This window comes from Penicillium daleae (assembly GCF_028827525.1).
Source record: "Penicillium daleae strain IBT 16125 chromosome Unknown utg000009l_segment0_segment0, whole genome shotgun sequence".
Lineage (NCBI taxonomy): Eukaryota > Fungi > Ascomycota > Eurotiomycetes > Eurotiales > Aspergillaceae > Penicillium > Penicillium daleae.
Genome location: NW_026623157.1, coordinates 4,590,119 through 4,609,110, shown reverse-complemented (window position 1 = coordinate 4,609,110; position 18,992 = coordinate 4,590,119). Strand labels below are relative to the sequence as shown.

Genomic DNA, 18,992 nt, shown 5'->3' with positions numbered 1-18,992 from the left:
CCAGTCATCTATAACGATGGCGTTGACGATTGGAGGTATCAGAAAAAGCAATTTGTCTGCCCTGATCCGACACACGCGACGCGTCGCGTTACCAAAAAAATGGTACACATAGGGAGGACCTTGGGCTTCCTGCACTCTCCCCCTCCTGGTCATCCTTTGCCTGCATGTAGTCCACGTTGAACTCCGCTGGTGTTCACTAACCCTACTAACAAAACGTACCCGGCGCTAAACCAGAATAGAATTAGCACCGGCTAGTATTCAAGGGCAATCCCGCTGGTATTCACAACTTATAGATAGTAACAATAACAGACAATACTATTACCTTCTTCGTGTTATCTTAATCTACGACCCCTAAAATATGCCTTAGTCTAGAATTAATATGTCACTATCTATAGTTAGGGGAGAAAATAATATCCTTCCGTTATATATTAAGGTCCTACGTAAATAGCGGGTAGCTCTAATATATAGGAGTATTTATACCTAGCCTAGGTAGAATTAGGGTTTTTCTCTTAAGTATAGGGGAAAAAAGTGGAGATAGGGCTAGGTATAATTATTTCTAGACGTTATACGAAGCTAAAATTTTAGGAAGTTCTAAGTTGATATTAGATCTATCTATATTCTCAATTTTATTATCGTACGATGGTAGACTGCTTAGCCAGGATATTATATTAAAGCCTCGCGATATAAATCGGTTAATTCGCGGTAGAGAGGTAAAAGATCTAACCACGGAGGAGAGGAAGCTAGCTAAGCAGATAGAGAAAGTGTATAGATTTAAACCTACACAGAGGACCGAACAGAGTATTCAACAGGCAATTAATAATAAGAGAGAAGCAAGAGAGAAAGGAGAGCTCTTTTTCTTCGATAAATAGCTAGTTTGGTTGGTTAATTGTATAGTGTATTCGAAAATTCACGAAGAAATTGTGATTACGAAGATATGTGGCGCACCCGAAGCGGGTAGCGGTTTGGGTAGGCAGAAAGGCACGGATACAGGGTTTGCTGGATTCTGAACGCACGTGCCTCGGCAGCGCGTTCCATCCAATTATATTCGTGAATAATTATTTATTCCGAGTCCTGTTTGATTCCCGTGACTCATTCGTATAAGCGTCTGGGCATACATGCGGGGTATCCGCAGGTGGGTGGGGTTCGTTTCGCAGGGCCTTGCCGTTAGCTGCCTATTGTCAGCATAAAACAAAATCAACCGTGTTGAGCGAATACAGAATCCTCCATAATCTCTCACGTTTAACATGTCTCCGACATCAAGCGCGAAAAGATGGCTTCTTCAGGTATTTGGCATCTCTACAGCCGCCAATAATAACCTAGCCAACGCTCCAGCGGCCCTTACAGCTGAACCTGTCCAGCTGCAGTTCCGTACGGATACCGAAAGTTCGGATACTCTGACCCTCACAGATGGAAGAAAACTCGGGTATGCACAATATGGCTCGCTGAACGGGCGGCCTATTTTTTTCGTGCATGGACTTCCAGGCTCTCGCCTAGAAGGTGCCGGTTTTCACGCGCTGGGCTTGGAGCTCGGCGCCCGTGTTATTGCCGTGGACAGACCTGGTATAGGGTGGAGCTCACCACACCCCAATCGAACACTACTCGATCATCCGAAAGACTTGGAACGACTTGCGGACCATCTTGGACTGGATCACTACAGTGTCCTGGTACGGGGACCATATGGCTCCCAAGGTTGTCGAACACTGGTTGCTAACACTATGATAGGGAATATCAGGAGGTGGACCATCTGCCCTTGCTTGTGCTAGAGCAATGCCTAGCAACAAGCTTCGGTGCGTCTCACTTGTCTGTGCCATGGGACCTCCTGATATCGGTATGAGCGGGGCGGATTTCCTGCATAAGCTTGGATTTCCGTATGGGTTTCGTTATGCGCCCCTCACTGTTGCCCGATGGTTTTGGCAAAACGATATATTAGGACGCCTAGACTTGACTGATGAGAAGCGTCTCGAAATTATGCTTAGACAGCCAGTTGGCCATGAGAAAGATATTGCGTTTATGAAGTCTGCATGGCCTCCATTATCTTTGCGATCCTCTCGGGAAAGCTTCTCGCAGGGGTTTGAAGGTGTATGGCAAGATGGCAAGTTGATGTGCATGGACTTTGGCTTTCGAGTCGAAGACATTCGCCATGATCTACCTGTGAATATGTGGTATGGGAAGCTCGACAGTTTCGTTCCACCTAATCATGGTGTCCAGATAGCTGCAAGGTTGGGTGAGAATGCACATCTGAGATTGGTGGATGAGACCCATGCAAGCATTGTGATAAACCAGATCAGAGAGATATTTGAAGAATTGATTCGGAGCACATAGAGCACAAGCCTCGCCTGTATATTAATTTTCTATACATTTTATAGCCCAGGAAATCCCGGTTATAATCCGGGTAGTAGGTTAATCTAGTGGCTGGGCTTTGTAATCTGATTAGTGTGGCTAGGCTAAGTAATTCGGTGGCTGGGGATCTCGTTCACTCGTAGCATATATCGCTGCTGCTTTTACTGTAATAACAACTTTTTTCAGCGATATACAAAGTATTTATAGGAGCAACTAATCCTTTTAGGAGAATGGGGCCACTTTTGGTATCCCAGCTCTATCTTGGGAATTTGTCCTGAGAGATTTGCGGAATTTCCGAGTTGCCTTGCTGCTGGCTCCACCGTCGGCAAGACTGTCGGCAAGACTGTCGGCCCGGGCCGACCTAAATCAGAGCGTCCCAAAGGGAAGATGGCTCTCGAGGTGGGCCGTGGAGGTAACAGGATCAGAAGGGGTTTTAAGCATCAATACTTCAATATTCCGGCCCGCATGTCGAAAATGGCCTCTAGCACTCTCTTCTTTCGCACCGACTATATCAATAGACCATTCAAGAAAAGTATTAAATCCTCGCTCGGGGTCTTTCTCGTAGTAGTCGTAGTTACGCTTAATAAACCCCTTAAGCTTAGCAAAAAACTATTTAATTAGGTTTAGGTCCGGCGAATACGGCGGTAAATAGACTAGCTTGACCCCTACGTCCGCGTAAATTTGTTTAAGTCCTTCTGACTGGTAAAATAATGCGTTATCTATAACTAAGACAGATTGCGAGCAAGCGATCTGCTGCGCAGGTAGGTAGAGAGGATGAAGATTGAATAAGATTTGAATAAGATCGATTGATCTTTCTTCCTCTTGATTGAATAGGAAGGATAAGTTCAATTCGGCTTAGAATAAATCAAGATGAGAGAAAAGTGAAGTAGGACTAAAGCTTGGTTGATTGTATTGAATCGCCTTGTTCTTGCTTGATGTAATGAACATAATTATCATAAGATCTTGGTAGAGAAACCAGGGCATATGTATAATCAATATTTTATGCAAACTTATCAAACTTGTTTCTTGCGTATGATCAATCCAGATAGATCTAGACGCATTCTAGATGTATGGTGATCTCATACAGATAGATCTAGATGCATAGTGATTTCATGCAGTAGCCGTTTGATGTGTAGTTGCTTGATTGTACGATGTAATTCAATCGTAATGATGATGTAGATCGCATAACTATGATGCGTCTGTTCATGCCTGATTATTCGATTAGATAATGATGATATAATAGCATAAAGCTTATAGAGATTCAGAATATCGTTCTGGCCTTGGTATAGGCCTCATGAATCTGGCTTGATATGCTGCCTGATGGCTTAGGCATCTTGCCCGATATCTGACACAGATTTAGGTTCTAGCTATCGTCCGTAATACTAGAATAGCTAGGCGATAAAGCCTTTAAATATAGTAGCACCCGTAGAACTACGGGAGATACGCGATAAAACGATCCTATCCTATATATACGCGGGTACTATCTAGTATCTCTAATCACGATAGAATTACGGTACTTCTAAATGGGATATACTACGTAGTGCCTAGTCTATCGATCTAAACCTAACACGTTTATTATATCTAGATTTATTAATATAGACTAGGTAGTACGATTTAAAATTTAAGTGATTATATAGATAATAGTATCGTAAATCGGCATTTTATTCTCTAGTACATCTCTGTATAGTCTTTTTAGACTAACCTTTTACGATAAGGACTCTTCCAATACTAGAGGTTATCACTATAGCCTAAAACATATCCTATAAGAAAATAACTATCTCCTCGAGGTAGAGGCTGGGTTTCTATATTAGCGCTATTACGTGCGATACCTATTAACCGGGTGTACCCTAAGTAGAATATTTAGGAAGGCGGCTAGAAATAGCCTTCCCCTAACCGTACTAAACTATACTCGGTTATACGATTAGACGGTTAGCCGGGCGCAGGAAACGGCTACTAATTTACTATCCCTAGGAGTACGCTATAATACTAGGTAATAGTAACCCGCCAGTTTGGCATATGCATCCAAGGGATCGTGCTCGTCAAGTATATACCAGACCTCTCGTGCATCCGGTAGTATAGGCGCCATGATGGTAATTGTATCAACTCGCAACGTCGGTCCTTAGGATGAACACATAAATGCCGTCTAGCCTACCATACAAATATCCATTATAATCTGATCTCCATTATAGTCTCATGCAACATCCTTGAAGTCAACTGCACCGGCAGCCCCCGCGCCATTGGCCTCACCCACGGCACAGCCGCCAGGTCCTTGGTCCATGGCTCCCTGGCATTCTACAATATTCTCTTTCAAACAAAATGTAAAATGCACTGGTCAGATGCCAAACTATTTGCTCGCAAATTCCACCCTTATCTAGAGCAGAGTTGGCCTCAGTATGTTGCGGAAATGGAAGGCGTTGCCGAGGGCGCTGGAGTCAGCTACGAGGACATTCTGGCGCTGAATGTACGAACTGAAATTGCATATGGGGCATTTAATGATGGATGCACGGGCCTTTCATGGAAGGGAAAGGGACAAAGTTTGTTGGGCCAGAATTGGGATTGGAATCTCGAGTCGGTCTTCTCTCTACCTCGGCTTCTGCTCTCAGCTGACGTATATATATATATATAAAGCCGGGCGCCAAATCTCCTCCGTCTAAACATCAAAAAGCAAGATGAGAGCTCGCTTCAGATGATAGCCGAAGCCGGCATCCTCGGAAAAATAGGCCTTAACTCCCACGGTGTGGGCTGCACACTTAACGCCATTACTGCCAACGGAGTTTCATACAACAAAATGCCCTGCCACCTGGCTCTGAGAACTATCCTGGAGTCGACTTCTCGCTCTGCTGCGACGATTCAGACGCTCGAAGAAGAGGGTGTGGCCAGTTCTTGTCATCTGCTAGTTGGCGATGTCACAGGAGGGACAGGGCTGGAGTGTAATAGAGAGAATATTGTGCGGTTGGAAATGGATCCGGAGGGCCTGATAATGCATACCAATCACTACATCTTACCGCACAACGAAAAAGTGGCCGAATCCAAAAACTTGCTGCCTGATACGTGGTATCGACTAAGGAGGATTGGCGAGTTAGTGGACGCGGTGAAGAAGGAGGGCCCAAGCATCAAGTTTGTCGAGGTTGTTCCTCGATGAGGTCGAGGGCGATGGGTCAAGTATCTGCAGGCATTACCAAGACACCGACGGGCTGGCGACGTTGTTTAGGATCGTGATGGATCTTGGCGAGGGAAGGGCGACGGTCAGTATGGGCTTACCAGTTGATCCGGTGGAGAATTTCGAGTTGAGTCCATAAACACAACGTAAATATCAATCAATCAATCAATCAAAATTTTTAGACATGATCTAGCTTCCTTAATTTACAGGTGCTATGCAGGGGTTTGCTGTCTCGCATAACCAGCAGCAGACGCAGACAGAAGATGGTGTAAACTGACCACCCGTATGCATGGGGACTACAGGTCAGCTCACCCTCCAAAAAGCGCGTGGCACCCTCATGATACATGACATATAGGTCCTGAACGTAAAACCCTCACACCTCGTTTCATCTTGCAGAACTTATACCCTCCGAGCTACCTCAGTGGCAATTTTTGGCGCTAAGTCTTTGTTGGTGGGGATACAGTGGCGCCGCAAAAGTCTGAGACCCCCCTACTGACCGCCTTCTTAAGATAGACTAGTGCTCGCCTAAACTAGAAGTGATAGACCACACTATACTACTTAAGGTAGATATTAGTCCAGAATAGGAAAGCGGAGACCAAAGCGGTCATCAAGGGGGTCTCAGACTTTTGCGGCGCCACTGTACGCAGTAGAAGACGTAGACTTGAAAGGAAAAGCTGTAAAGGATTTGACGTATGATCTTTTGACACTCTAATAGTGGATCCGCCCTGCCTACTAATATGGCCAAGCGCTGGATTGTGGGCAAACTTTAATTCAGGATAATACGTATTTAGCCGGTCAGACGCCTGGCCGCTCGTATTTGTGGCTGTTGCAGGCTGAAACATGTACTCGGGATTCTAGAAGAGTCTGACGGCTCCTTATCGAGGAAGCATCACACGGGCTCCCCAAAAGCTCTCAGTCACTCCCGGGGAGTCTTATTCGCTTTCGGTCAAAGCCACTAAGCCGGCGTGCTCGGACGGGGTGCTTCGGCTAATTTCAAGCTCTTCGGGAATTCGGTTAGATCTCTAGAGAACAAATCATCCTGTCCCCTCATGAAAGATCGACCTATATCCAACCCCCTGAGAGCGTATAATTATTCATTCTCCACTGGGCAAGAGTTCGAGGGTTAAACTTCTATGATAGCCTGTCATTGCAGCCCCGGCGTACTTTAGCTCAAGTAGAGGCTCTGGATTTCTCCTGTCAAGATAAGCCAGTTTGGCAGTTGCTCTATACTCATAGGGCAGTGATCATGACGGGGTGCAGATTTCGACACTCAGGGACGCCGACACGAAAATGATGACAAACTAAAACTAGGAGCTAACCTACTCCATATATAGACTTCCACTAGGAGCCTTGGTAATTGTCCGTCAACCAAGAGAAGCTAGTGATTTCGAGCGAATGTCAGATTCAGCCGGTTGTGCGGGGTATTGAAGCACGGGAACACCAAGAAACCTGCAGGCAACCCCATCGCGAGTGAGACAAAAGTGGAATTTGACAATTTCACAAATGAATAAGCTTTGGAATTGGCTCAATAAACACTGTAGACATAATGCTCGACCAAATACTCCCTGGTTGGATATCAAATCATGCAGTTGAGCGCGCCCACAGTCAACTTGCATGTGTTTAGAGTATTCAAGCATTCGTGATGGATACGGAACTATGTGGAACCGACCTGTCGTATTGAGTCAGCGGCACTGGACCTGGAAACAGGGTCTAGGCTGAAGCTTATCCGTCCTTTCTAGGAGACGGGAAGCCATGTATTTAGCCTGTATAACCCCGCACTCAATAATGGACAAGGCTATTTGTCTGGGATAGGTTGACAACATCAACACACTTCGCGCTATTTAATGAAGCTCTCATGGACGTGTGCAACCGCTTTTCACTCACCTTGCCGTCAACCCCCTGATTGAAAGATTGCACGGAAAGATTAATCTCGAATATGGTTGCTACAGCAGGTCATCAGGCCCTCTCTCAGCGGCGAGCTCGGCTCGCTGGGCCATCGGGAGTGAAGGGTCTGGTCTCCAACCTTCGGACGCTTTCCATTGCGGTATTTGCGTCACTTGGTGGTTTTGTATATGGCTGTACGCACCCTCAGTCATAAGCCCATGCATCCTTTGCCAACTGACGCCTGCTAACACGTCACTCGCGCAGATAACCAAGGCATGTTTGGCCAGATTTTGAGCATGACCTCCTTTTCGAATACGGTACATCCTGAATCCATCACGAATCCTGTTTCTAGAGGACTTCTCACGGCGTAAGGCCTGCACTCTCCCTTCATCTGCCGCCCCGCTTGCTTTCGCTGACAAAAGATCAACAGAATTCTGGAGCTTGGTGCCTGGGTCGGTGTGTTGGTGAATGGTATTCTCGCCGATGCCCTGGGTCGCCAGAAGGCAACTCTCTCAGGTGTTATAGTTTTCTTGGTTGGTGTTATTATTCAGGCCTGCGCAAAAAACGTCGACTATATCCTCGGTGGACGCTTTGTAACTGGTCTCGGCGTGGGTATCTTATCCATGATCGTTCCTCTGTAAGCAGGTTCATTATTGTTGTTTCCTCTTGTGAACAGATTCCTGATGGTTGTCATTTCTCCAGCTACAATGCGGAACTAGCACCTGCGGAATTACGCGGGTCTCTTGTTTCCCTCCAGCAGTTGGCAATTTGCTTTGGCATCCTGGTTTCCTATTGGATTGGTTGGTCCGAACTTCAAGGTTCACAATGTGGTATTTATTGACACACAGTAGGTTACGGCACCAATTACATTGGAGGAACTGGCGAGACACAGAGTAATGCTGCATGGTTGATCCCTATCTGCATTCAAATTGCACCGGCAATTGTTCTTGGAGTCGGAATTCTATTCATGCCGCCAAGGTTTGTCTTGCACGAAAATCGTTCTCTGTGATTGTCCCATATTGACATGCGCCTCTAGTCCTCGCTGGCTTATGGTCAAGGGCAGAGACGACGAATGCCTGTCAGTGATCGCGAAACTTCGCCGCTTGCCCAGTGACAGTGAGCTAGTCCAACTAGAATATCTTGAGGTCAAAGCCCAACATCGCTTTGAGCAAGAGACCTCTCTTGCCAAGTTCCCTCACTATCATGCCCCTGGCGTTTTGAACAAAATAAAGTTGGGGTTCCATGAATATTCTAGTTTGATTACCAACCAGTCCCTACTGAAACGTGTTCTGGTTGCGGTCTTTATCATGGTTTTCCAGCAATGTAAGGACGCACCGCCAGCTCGCATGCAAGGAACCCGCTTGCTAACTGATAAACTTCCAGGGAGCGGAATTAATGCTATCCTCTACTATGCATCTGTGAGTACAATTCCTTTACTGGCTTGGGCATGGAAATGTTTCTAATGTGTTCCAAATTTCTTGTAGTTCATCTTCAAGGACTTGGGCCTCACAGGGAATACGACCTCCCTACTTGCCGGTGGGGTTGGTGGAATCGTCCTGTTCCTTGCTACGATACCTGCTGTCCTTTGGATTGACCAGGTAGGACGTAAGCCCGTCCTTATATGTGGCGCCCTTGGAATGGGAATTTGCCATTTTGTCGTTGCTGGCCTGGATGGGAAATACAACTCCAGTTGGCCCTCTCACAAAGCTGCTGGCTGGGTTGCTGTAGTGTTCGTGTGGCTTTATCAAGTCAACTTTGGCTACTCATGGGGGGTAGGTCATACTAATGTTCATTTCTGGCCTACTGTTTCAACTGACCGTTATTTTAGCCTGGCGCATGGGTACTGGTTGCCGAGGTGTTCCCACTCGGAGTTCGAGCAAAAGCCATCTCCATCGGTGCTTCGTCCAACTGGCTCAATAACTTTGCCGTACGTTTATCCTACTCTCTAGTTTGATCGTACACAGCTGACAGCCCACAGATTGGCATGGCAACCCCTCAGATGGTAGCAACGATGGGCTACGGAACCTTCATATTTTTTGGAGCAATGTGTTTCATCGGAGCAGCATTCATCTATTTTTTCGTCCCGGAAACCAAAAACTTGACCCTCGAGGAAATGGATGAAGTCTTTGGTGATGAAGCTGGAAACGCAATTGAAGATAGGAATCGCTTGCTCGAGATCTACACAGACCTTGGACTCCTTGAGTCCGAAAATACTGCAGAAAAACCTGTCACCAATTCTGTGTGAGTGTTATTGAAACAGAGAGTTGTTAATCGTCGAATGATTCATTTGATGCCCAATGTTGACCTCAGCGGGAACTCGAATACCCGACTTAGCAATAAAGCACATATTCTATGATCAGCTGTAACCGACTTGCTCTTCCCAGCAACAAGTCCTCCCTGGGCTTTGTTGAGTAAACACATACAGATCTTCTTTGCATCGCTATTCAAAAAGGTGGTAATTCATGTGCCTCGCAATGCATCATAGGAACTACGTAAAGTGAACACAATCTTGACTAGGCCGGCTTCATCGGATCAGGTGCTAGGTCGTCGGGGAGAAAATGCCCTATCGACCGCGGGCTCAGTCAGCGATGGGTAGTCTCTATCAAATCAGTTCAGAGATACGTGGCATTATCGTCATAACGCTATAGTTTGTAGAATCCATTTTACGTGCAAGCTATTCGTCCCATGATCCTGCGTATTTAGATCCTATAACTTCTTGTTATATCTTAGCTTCTTCAACAGTCCATCAATCCCACGGCCCTAGGATCGTCCCTTTTTCTATAGTTCTAATTCCATATTAGAATCAAACGGCACTTCTTGCCTATTTATCTGTGATCGATTCAAACGTCTTGCATACATACTCAGTCTGCTTGGTAAAATTCAAAGTGACTGCTAGGCATACATCTCATCCATTAACCCATGTACAACGCTAGTCAATTATCAAAAGTGTGTCACTCAGTATACCCTAGTCTTGGTGGTGAGTTACCACTCCATGTCTCGACAAATCATAGCCTAGCCAAATGTTAACAGAGCCAATTCGCTAGGGAAGTCTGTTTTCGACTATCCAGGTAAAGGTGCAAGAATGTGAATCGGGTCTACTGCTGTGCAGACATCCACAATTTGCACGGGGCTTTTCAGGTAATGTAAGACGTTATACAGGAAGTTAAATCCGAATTCTAGTTTCTGTATGGGATCTTGTAATCAGACTGATAGCGGCGCACGATGGAGTCTTGGCCTAGTTCAGGGCACGTTATTTGAAGAAATTTGTCATAGTCTATCAATTCATCTCTATATTCAATGATCTCCGGGGTTTTCTATCTAATGCTACGGAGTGGACCCTGCCTTGATGGGCGAAGTAGGTATTTACAACTTTTCAGGCGATCGGTCGGTCGGTTGGCTGGTGTATTGAGTTGCGAATATTAGTTCATCCAATCTAGACGGTATCTATGAGCTTCCTCCGTGGAGTGTATTCCAGATGTTATTGGGTTGCCGCCCGGGGATTCCAATGGTATCGGAGAACTGAGTTCTCTTATTTCAAGAAGGTTAACTCTGTCGTGTTGAGTGTAGGCATATAACTTGATTTCTATGTGCACCTAGGCAACACCACTGGAAAGGCAAAGCCTCTAATAAGATCCTACGCTATCATCCTACAATCCACTTGACGCATCTTCCCAGCTCCACCTCTTCAATGAACCTTTTTCAGCGCCCGCTGAGCAGCCATGCCATACTTGTAAAACATCCACTTGCTCCCTGTGCAGTGCCCAAAGTTAATCCGCTCATGCGAAAAGTTGAAGACATGCTGGAATCGCGGGATGCTCAGCCTGTCGTAACAGGCAGCCGCCGTATCGAGGGAAATATTACTACAGATCTGTTCCGCTAGGTCCCAACCGTCCTTGAGTGCCAGATTTGCGCCCAGGAATTCGAAGGGACTAAGGATATGGTTGGCGTCACCGATGAACATCACACCATTTAGGCGATAATCGTGCTGGAACGCAGGTTTCTCCTTGGCAGGCCGGATGAATGCGGTGCTGGGGATTGTTGCCTCCACGACCGATTTGAAGGGTTCCTGGAACATCGAGGCGGTCTGCAGGGCTTCCTGCTTCAATTCCTTGAATTCCTCGACACTGAGGTTGGTTTTCGCCTCACGCTCGGGTCCTCTCGTGCTTAATGCCCAGTCGATCGTCTTGCTGTCGAATGGGTGGTAGATACAACATACCCCTTCGCCCGACGACATCTGGAGACTGAAGTCCTGATCAATGGGTCGGGGGAGCGACTCCGGAAAATGCGAGATGCCACCAACCTGTGTGGCGCCAGCGTAGTGAGTTGTCATGTCGTTAGGTCGAAAGCAGGCTCGGATGCGACTGTTGGCGCCATCAGCCGCCACAAGGAGATCGCACTCTAGCGTAGAACTGTTTGAGCTTCCAACATCTTCGGAAAGGGAGACGCGAATCTTGCCGCTCGGAAGATGCTCGGCCGACGTACAGGCCGAGCCCCATCTTATGATGGTCCGTGTGTGCTCAACCTTCTCCACCAGGATGCGCTTGAGGTTCTGACGGGTGATGCGCATGGTTGCTGCTGGGAGGTTGCCATATGCAGTCGGATTGATAGACGACAGCCATTTCCAATTGTCAGACCACACCCTGATGTCGCCGCCATTGAGGGTCGAATGCTCGCGAATTGCGTCTAATAAGCCCAACTGTTGAATGGCCACCAGTCCATCATCCCTGCTTGCTCCGTTGATGCACAGAGTATAGGGGTCATTTTGTATGGACTCGTCGCGCCCGTTCTCTTCGTACAGCAGCACTTCCGGACGGTCGAGAGTCGAGCTTTGCCATAGCTGGTCGAGGGCAAGTACAAATGCTAAGCCCGCGAATCCCGCGCCAGCCACAATGATCCTCTTTCCTGCAAGAAACTGGCCCGGTGGTGCTGTCATTCTGAAATGCGAATTGTGTGTACCGCCATGAATAGGCGATAGTCGCGAAAGATATGGAGACCGATCCTATGATGCCTGATCATATCTTTGTCTTTGGCCATGCTTAACTGTGGTTAGCTAGAACTAGCGTTAATCCGATTAATGTCGATGCGCTGTCTATCTCGGGGACTTCAATTCTCCTCGGAGTTTCTATTTATCGGTTCGGAGTTTCAATTTCGTAGCGCCTGTTGGCTCTTGGCGATCATTTAATAGCACTGGAGCCTGTTTGTCGCCATATTCTGTATTTGGAACCAACACCCAGGGTCCGTCAAGGCATTTGTACTCTTATGGTCTTTCTTTATCATCATACCTGCAGCTTCATTGCGTCTTCCAATACTGCAACAGTAATACTCCGTGGGTTGTGATGCCACAACCAAGCATGCGCCAAGTGGGCCCACCCGTTCACTGAAGCGGGCCAACTCTTCGGATCATCGAGCTAAATAATCAACCGATCGTCTGAACGTCTCCCCGGCGGATCCCCTGAAAATCAGCCGTATCTGATTTGACCGTCGTAGACCATTGCCTGGAATCCGTGTGTCGCTGTCAGCACTAGCTAGTGATGTGCCTAGCTTGCACTGGCTCTATTCCTGCGATCGCAAGATTCCGGAAGATACTAGAATGGGAATGGCCGAATCGAGACACGGCGTCTCAAGGATTTAGGAGAATGTAGTAGTCGTGATAGTAGCTGGTAAGCGCATGGAATGCAATGGAATTGGGGGCTAGAAGTCAACAATCTCCACCCAATGGGCTATAACATGAATGGATACTGCAGACCCTTTCCCCACCTATACGAGGTGAACAGGCAGACTTTATTGGAGTCGTCAGATTGGGCGTACTTTCTTGCTGCACACAGCTACGCTAGTTAACTAGTTAGTTAACTAGTTAGTTAACCCCGAGGGCTTATTAATTACTGCGGATGTGATCCCCGCTGCAGACAAAAAAACGACGACCAGAGAGGGGCCAGAGTATGCCCATATCTTTTGGAAAGTCAGTGACAGAAAGTCCTTCTTTTGCTTTTCGGGCCCTCTTGACATCCCTCTTCTGCCCTGCAGTCTTGTACCCACCCTTCTCCATGGCCTCCTTAACCTGACGGAAATGAATATCCGTCAGATTCCCCGGCCAGCACTCCATCCTACCATTCCTCCTCCTCACTTACCCATGCCACTACCAGACACTGAATCAGACACACCGCCTGTGACACGCGGTCGCCAGCGTCCCGGGGCCGCATGTGACGAGTGCCGACGGCGGAAGCTGCGGTGCGATGGCCAGCATCCTCAATGCGGCGTGTGTCGTGACACGGGCGTATTCTGTGAGGTCACCCAGCGTGGTGTCCGGGGCCCTAAGAAGGGGCACCTGAAGGCGCTGAAGAACCGCATTGTGCACCTAGAGGCCATGCTCGAGACCCGCTTGCAGCCCCATGAGCGGTCGGATCTGCTAGGTGATTCCCGAAACAGCCATGATGATGATGGGCGAAATGCATCCCCCGGGTCGGAGTACGAGGCATTTGTCTCAAACGGCTATGGGCTGCCACTAGATTCGAACCCAGCGGCTTTGTCGAGTAATAACGCATCCCCGTTCGCGTCTACGGCGCCTGCGCCTAGTCCACATCTGTCTGATATCATACAGGCTGAATTGTATACTGTCCCCTATATCCCAGAGTGTACGGACCTTGATAGTAGAAAGAATAATGTGGCTAATACCTTTTTGAACCCCCCAGAGACCAGCTATACTTGGACCGCGTGCATCAGTCGATCCCAATCCTCCATCAAAGACGGTACTTGTCATGGTCCAAGTCCAGCAACAAGACGGCGTCCCATCAATGCCTCCAGTATGCCATGTGGACCCTGGCATCGATGCTGTCCGCTCATTCCCGGCATCTGGTTGAGCCGCTCTACCAGCAAACTAAGCAGATGCTGGAAGATCTGAGCGTCGAAGCCAACGATAACAGCAGTTTTAACACTCTACTTGCCCAGGCATGGGTCTTGGTCGTCACATTTGAATACATGCGGACGTATCATCGTCAAGCGTGGATGAGCGCCGGTCGTGCATTCCGCTTGGTGCAGGCTATGCGGTATCATGAGATTGACAACCCCGTCGACAAGCGAGGCCCTTCCTCTCCGCAGTGTGGAGACTATATCGAGGTTGAGGAACGACGTCGAGTGTTCTGGATGACCTATTTCCTGGACCATGTCATTAGCATGCGCGATGACTGGCCGATCACTTTAAATGAACATGTGGTAAGCAATGATCCTCGGCGGAGAAATAATTGAAGCGTTGCAGCCAGTACGCGATTGGCTAATAGTCCGTCTTTCATTGAATTCAAAGATTTGCACCCGACTTCCAGCTCCAGACGCCGGGTTTCAAAGTGGGAGCAACGAACTGGGGCCGTTCCTGTCAGAAGCCATGACCGAACCCACCCTCAAAATCCGCTCGTCATTCAATGAGTGTCTCATCTTGGCCACTATCTGTGGTCGCAGTCTTCTCCAAAACCAACGGTACCACATCTCAAAGGCCTATGGGGACATGACCATGAACTGGACGGAGCAACGGAGATGGCTGGATACCATCCTCACGAATCGACTCCAGGTTTTATCACAGTGCTACCCAGCACCCACGGACTCTTACGATCCCCTTCTCTTATTCGCCAATATTCTCGGCCAAGCAACAGTAATATACTTCTGCAGGGCGATGACTGACACGGCCGCGGGGCCAGATGGTCCACTGATTGGGAATAATCCCGAGTACATCCAGTACCAATATCGGGCACTTGAGGCGTCCACCAACATTATCAGTCTCACTTCTACCCTACGCGAGCTACCATTTTCGAGGGTATGTCAGGGTATGTCAGGGTATGTGGATTCGTATAATGCGATTCTGACTGACTCGTTTTTCCAGATTCATCCATTGACACCCATTCCCGTCTTTCTTTGTGCCGAATTCTTGTATAACGAGATGCACAATGAAGCTTATCAGCCCCGATTGCAGGAGCTCTTTCATGTCCTGCGCGAGCTAAAGAATGTGAATAACCCGGACCAGAGTTATCTGGATCTACTTCCACGGTCATGCATCTCCAAAACCTCTGAGCTGTTCAGTCATAGTGTGGGGACAAGCAGTCCAAATAGTGGATAGACGTATGAGGGGCTATGACGTGGTAAGAGTGGACATGGTCTCATTTGACGTTTGTGTGAATACTAGACAATATCTCTATCCATCATCCGCTCCGTGCGAGTAGTTCCTTTTCCCCCTCAACCTACAATCAAGAATTGTCCTTCATATTGTACGAGGTCATAGTCCGCTCAACCATATGCCCCTCGACCGTGGGAGCTTTCTCATCACCATCAACTCCCTTTCCATGTACCAGATCCAGAGGATACAATTTGAAGTCAATATTTCCATCGAAGAAATAAACCACTCTGAACAGATCGGTCGGGTTTTTGTTCACCACACGGTGGATACTGCTCTCGTACAAATGTATGGTATGGGAGTCCAATTCCACTTACCCAGGATGAAGTCCAGGCCGACGTGACAAAAGTGATCATGAGAATCCAACAGACGATAGCAGCCAACAGCTCCTCTCACCCGACTCCCGAGTTTGTCGAGTTTCGCAGCCACACCCTGTTCAAGCTAGAGGTTTCCAAACAGGCACTAGAGAGTGGTTTTACGACTATCTCAACAGCCTTCAGGGTGAGCGTAATACTTGGTATACCGGTGCTGCATTTATCTCGCAAGCTTCCGGGATACTTTGGAACTATACCCACTCGCTCCTACCAGATATCATCGGAAACCAATACTAGACGTGTGTATTAGATTATTTGCGAATAGAGCAATAAATCTCTTAGAGATGTCAAGATTATCTTTCGAGCTACCTAGAGTCGAATTGAATGCACAGCCAACTTAGAATATTATGCCCCATATCCTTCACAGACTGACCTGAACAAATGAAGTATTTTCGCGCCCAGTGATTTTGAGTCTTTGCAATTTCATCAAGCCTTACGAGTACCATCGACCTTGGTCTTGACCAATGCGCGTCTCTTTGAAAAGCGCAGGTGCAAAAAGAGCCACTTCCTTACTTCCTATTGGTCATCGAGGATTCACTAGGCAAGGACTGCAAATACCAAGGCAAAGACATATCTGTCGAAGTCCACTCATTGCGCTGTTTCTCTCCGTGTTAATAACAGAGGCTGACTCGGACATTGATGGGGACCACATCGTCGATCGTCGGCTCGGAGTAATATATGGAGAAATAGTCGGGGAAAAAGTTTCATTCCATTCTCGGGAAGCCCCGTTCTACGGCTCCACTTCTCGACGACAAACAATGCACCGAGCCGATACTTGACTGGCGGTGTTTTGAATTACTTGCTTTTCGCCGTCTTAGCCTCAGGATCTACGAAGTGCATCTGTATGGCGCAAGCTTGGACTCCTGTAGTGTATTAGAAATCAATCTCTAGTTTAGATTCACTGTAAATGGCAAGCAATGAATCGCAACCCTGAAGATCTACTTTGCTTTACTTTGTTCCGAGCTCCACGGTCCGGCCCACGCTGGCATCTCGTTGGAACTGGGTCACGGAATGAAGCTTTCCATTACCGCCACCTCTGAAAGACGGGGGTCTGACCCAGGGGGTGATCCATCTAGTAATGCGACCGGCCACAGATCTTACCTCGGGAGCAGGGGGTGAACTGAGCAAACACTCGTTATAAGAGGCCGAAATCCTTCATCTCTATCGAGCTGCATTAGCCGCCTTAGTCTCTCGATCCCGACGAGTGTCGAATAATTGCAGGGTGACTCAACTCACTGAAGAAAAAACGTTCCACCTTCATTGACAATGGATATCCTCGCCCGAAGCAACGATGCCCTAAAGGTCAACCCCATCGTGTGTATTGATGAGGGCTTGGCTGTGCACGGCTCTGACTGGCTCTGGGCAGTTACCGCCATCTTCTCGCTGGCTCTGGTAAGGCTCTATTGCTCCAATTTAACCTCCATCCGTGACTAAAAGTGGTTCGGCAGATTGGTTGTCTCGTGATGTCTTTTACTGCAAAGGAAAGCGAGCGGGTCTTCCACTATCTGTTTACCTTTGTTCTCATGGTTGGCGCCGTCACCTACTTCGCTCAAGCTTCAGATCTGGGCTGGAGTGCTGTGAGGCAGGTCGACAGTCTGGGCAATGGAGTCATTCGGCAAATGTTCTGGGTCAAATACGTGAACTGGCTTGTTGCCTTCCCGTCACTTGCCTTGGGACTGGGCCTGATCTCAGGTGTTTCTTGGACCACTATAATCTGCAACATCGCCCTCTCGTTGTACTGGGTTGTCAGCTACCTCGCAGGTGCCTATGTGACTACTTCGTATAAATGGGGATTCTTCGCTTTCGGTACTTTTGCATGGCTCATTCTCGCCATGAGTACCATCAATGAGAGCCATGAAGCCGCACAGCTCCTCGGGGTGGACAAGGACTACATCATTCTGTCGGGTTGGACCAACCTTCTGTGGATCATCTACCCCATCGCCTGGGGCTTGACCGACGGCGGTAACAAGATTGGCGTGACTGGAACCTCGATCTTCTTCGGTGTACTGGACGTCCTCATGGTCCTGGTGCTAAGCTTTGCTGTCTTGATCCTGGCAAGCAAGTGGGATTACCGCAAGTTGAGCATTGCATTCAGTGACAGTCGACCAAGCCGAGAGACCGAGGCTGCCTCTCCTCTCAAGGGAACCTCTCCGCAAGTGGTTGAATAATTGGCTATGCGTGTCGTCGTGGTATCGATGCTGAGATATCATATGTATCTCGGGGCCAATTGTTATGAATAGCTTCTGTGCGTTTTGAATTTGCGAGGTGGGCAAATGCCTGATAGTAATTAGGAGAGGGGGATGAACGTTACTTATAGGTCCAGGGATGATAGAAGGGGGGCATCAAATTATCTTTCAACAACTTAAATCAATCAGAACCAATTTTTCCTTTCTCATAGATCTTTGAAGGCAGTAATTCTAGCTCCCGTAGCAGCATATCCAGGAAAGCTAATAACGGGCGCGTCCTCCCTCCCCCAAACATAAAAACGCGAGCCTGGATCGTTTATAATCCACATTTACGATATCAATCGCGCTTAGCAACTCAAAGCCATTCCTATATAGCTTGTCGCAAAACTGAATTATTTATAGGACGAAAGTAGATTTCGACTTCGCTATTTTTACGTTAATTCCATCGTATATAAAATAATTCTCCTAAGGTAGAGTATTATAATATTTACTCTCTATATCTTTGCTATATATACTAATACGAGATCTAGTAGGCGTACCTAATCCTAAGTCTCGTTAGGAAGGTAAGTAGATATTAAGATTTTGACTAAGAGCCTAAGGCAGATACGGTAAAAAGGCGATACTATAAGGTATTATCTAGTTCATTCTCACGGGTAATCTTTACTATCTAGAGAACGACATAATTATCTATATACGCCTCTCCTACTACGTTGTCTCCTTTCATTATATTATCCGTAAAAGTAAGAGAGTCCGGGAAGTCTATAGCTCTTAGGCTCGTGCTAGTCGATTTCTACTATTTAGGGAGAAATCTACAAGGACGGGGTTAGTTCCAATACTTCCACGTCTTTTGGCTAAAGAAGATATTAAGATATTTCCTTTGCTAATAGACTATA

At 47.4% G+C, this 18,992-nt stretch overlaps 6 protein-coding genes across 6 annotated transcripts; 5 read left to right on the top strand and 1 right to left on the bottom strand.

Moving 5' to 3' along the window:
- Positions 1-1,244: 1,244 nt before the first annotated feature.
- Positions 1,245-2,322, top strand: N7458_012799 (alpha/beta fold hydrolase; the record flags this gene model as incomplete). Its single annotated transcript, XM_056916180.1, has 2 exons — positions 1,245-1,664; positions 1,723-2,322. 2 exons carry the CDS (start codon positions 1,245-1,247, stop codon positions 2,320-2,322), a joined length of 1,020 nt encoding a protein of 339 aa, XP_056760934.1.
- A 2,102-nt stretch (positions 2,323-4,424) lies between these two features.
- N7458_012798 (uncharacterized protein) lies at positions 4,425-5,482 on the top strand (the record flags this gene model as incomplete). The annotated part of the gene is made up of 3 exons (XM_056916179.1): positions 4,425-4,455; positions 4,530-4,948; positions 5,006-5,482. The coding sequence occupies 3 exons, from the start codon at positions 4,425-4,427 to the stop codon at positions 5,480-5,482; spliced, it is 927 nt and encodes a 308-aa protein (XP_056760933.1).
- Positions 5,483-7,436: 1,954 nt separating this feature from the next.
- N7458_012797 (sugar porter family MFS transporter) lies at positions 7,437-9,799 on the top strand (the record flags this gene model as incomplete). Its single annotated transcript, XM_056916178.1, has 11 exons — positions 7,437-7,578; positions 7,649-7,751; positions 7,815-8,021; positions 8,087-8,184; positions 8,236-8,362; positions 8,421-8,707; positions 8,768-8,802; positions 8,869-9,156; positions 9,213-9,311; positions 9,363-9,625; positions 9,769-9,799. The coding sequence occupies 11 exons, from the start codon at positions 7,437-7,439 to the stop codon at positions 9,797-9,799; spliced, it is 1,680 nt and encodes a 559-aa protein (XP_056760932.1).
- Positions 9,800-11,069: 1,270 nt separating this feature from the next.
- N7458_012796 (FAD-dependent oxidoreductase) lies at positions 11,070-12,317 on the bottom strand (the record flags this gene model as incomplete). The annotated part of the gene is made up of 1 exon (XM_056916177.1): positions 11,070-12,317. One exon carries the CDS (start codon positions 12,315-12,317, stop codon positions 11,070-11,072), a length of 1,248 nt encoding a protein of 415 aa, XP_056760931.1.
- Positions 12,318-13,514: 1,197 nt separating this feature from the next.
- Positions 13,515-15,485, top strand: N7458_012795 (Zn(II)2Cys6 transcription factor; the record flags this gene model as incomplete). The annotated part of the gene is made up of 4 exons (XM_056916176.1): positions 13,515-14,016; positions 14,076-14,593; positions 14,682-15,185; positions 15,252-15,485. The coding sequence occupies 4 exons, from the start codon at positions 13,515-13,517 to the stop codon at positions 15,483-15,485; spliced, it is 1,758 nt and encodes a 585-aa protein (XP_056760930.1).
- Positions 15,486-17,376: 1,891 nt separating this feature from the next.
- N7458_012794 (opsin family protein) lies at positions 17,377-18,081 on the top strand (the record flags this gene model as incomplete). The annotated part of the gene is made up of 1 exon (XM_056916175.1): positions 17,377-18,081. One exon carries the CDS (start codon positions 17,377-17,379, stop codon positions 18,079-18,081), a length of 705 nt encoding a protein of 234 aa, XP_056760929.1.
- Between the last annotated feature and the right edge of the window lie 911 nt (positions 18,082-18,992).